The sequence below is a fragment of the Martes martes genome (genome assembly GCF_963455335.1).
Source record: "Martes martes genome assembly, chromosome: X".
Taxonomy (NCBI): Eukaryota; Metazoa; Chordata; class Mammalia; order Carnivora; family Mustelidae; genus Martes; species Martes martes.
The window spans coordinates 105,582,996-105,584,355 of NC_137897.1; the positions used below are offsets into that span (position 1 = coordinate 105,582,996).

The window sequence follows — 1,360 nt, forward strand, 5'->3', positions numbered from 1 at the left end:
CCCTGGGCCTCAGGGGCTTACCATTTAGTTGGTGGCATGTGACTCGAGTGATTCTTAGAACCGTTCGTGGTTTCTGAATCACTCATAGAATCTATGTCTCCCATGGATGAAAAGTGGCGCGGCCGTTGATCAGACTAAGAAGAAGGTGTGAGGCTCAGGGCTAGATTGGAAGGTACAGAGCGTAAGAGAAACGGGTCCTGAAAGGGAGCTCAATCATCCTAGACAGAAGAGACCAGGCACTAACTTTTGTAAAGCCCTCAGAATGGTGTCTGGCCCCCAGCGAAAGTTATATATGTGTTTATCAAATAAAAATGCTGAACTGATATTTTTATGCCATCAAAACTTTATTAAAAAATTATAAAAATATAAATCAGTTTTATTCATGAAATAACCATGAGCTGCCCTCTCTCAAAGGCACTGATAAGGGGGCTACCAACAAACTTATTTGTCTGATAATAGAAAATATTATATACTAATGTTAGAAAAAGCTCCCGAGGGACTCCGCAAACCCGGGGATCACATGGACCCAATGAGATTATCCGAGCGAAGGGACCAGTCCTCAGAGAGATCCACAAAAGCAGACGGCTGCTGGCCTTCCTGAGCCTCCGCTTGGCCCTGTGGGGCCCGGACGCGCTCTTCTTCGCCGAAGACGCAGGGTGGACAGTCGCAGTCGGGCCTTTCGCTGGACTGCGACAAGGTGAACACGTCATAGCTCGCCCCGCTGTGTTGGGCTGTAGTGACTGTCCCACTGGCTACTCTCACCGGGCAGGGTGGAGGGAGCCACGGGGACTGCCGGGGAGCAGTGCAGGACACGGGGATCACGTACTTAGAAGAAGTCCCCTTCGAAGCGTAGTGCAGCTCTGAGCTGTAAATAACCATGTCCAGGGAGACAGCCTTGGCCCGGATGCCGCACTCGGTGACACGGTAGGTGAACTGGTAGGCGTGTGGCTGAACGTAGTTGGCGGGGCAGCCCAGACCCAAGTGTAGCTCGTGGAAGTGCACGTAGACGTCGTTATTCAGCATGAACGGGTGCACAGTGACCATGAACCAGTCTATGGAGCACAGCACGGTCATTGGACTTTGCACAGCACAGGCCGGAAACACACAGGTAAGGAGGATCATCGCTCCTATCAACTGGAGAGCCTTCATGCCTGGGGCGGATCAGGTAAGGACGCTCAGGAAACAGAAATCTGGCTGGTGAGGATTTCTAGAGCACACAGAGACACAAAAGACACATCATCTTATCTCTCATTAAAAGTTCAAACACAATCTTTTTTTTTTTTTAAACAGAAGTATTTTCAAAAGGTTAAGAGAGTGGGACTTAAGTGTTCTCAGAACAAAGGTGAGGTGATGGATGTGT

The 1,360-nt window shown here is 49.6% G+C and overlaps 1 protein-coding gene across 1 annotated transcript; it reads right to left on the bottom strand.

Annotated features, from left to right (window-relative positions):
• Positions 1–516: 516 nt before the first annotated feature.
• PLAC1 (placenta enriched 1) lies at positions 517–1,122 on the bottom strand (the record flags this gene model as incomplete). Its single annotated transcript, XM_080795578.1, has 1 exon — positions 517–1,122. The coding sequence occupies one exon, from the start codon at positions 1,120–1,122 to the stop codon at positions 517–519; it is 606 nt and encodes a 201-aa protein (XP_080651704.1).
• Between the last annotated feature and the right edge of the window lie 238 nt (positions 1,123–1,360).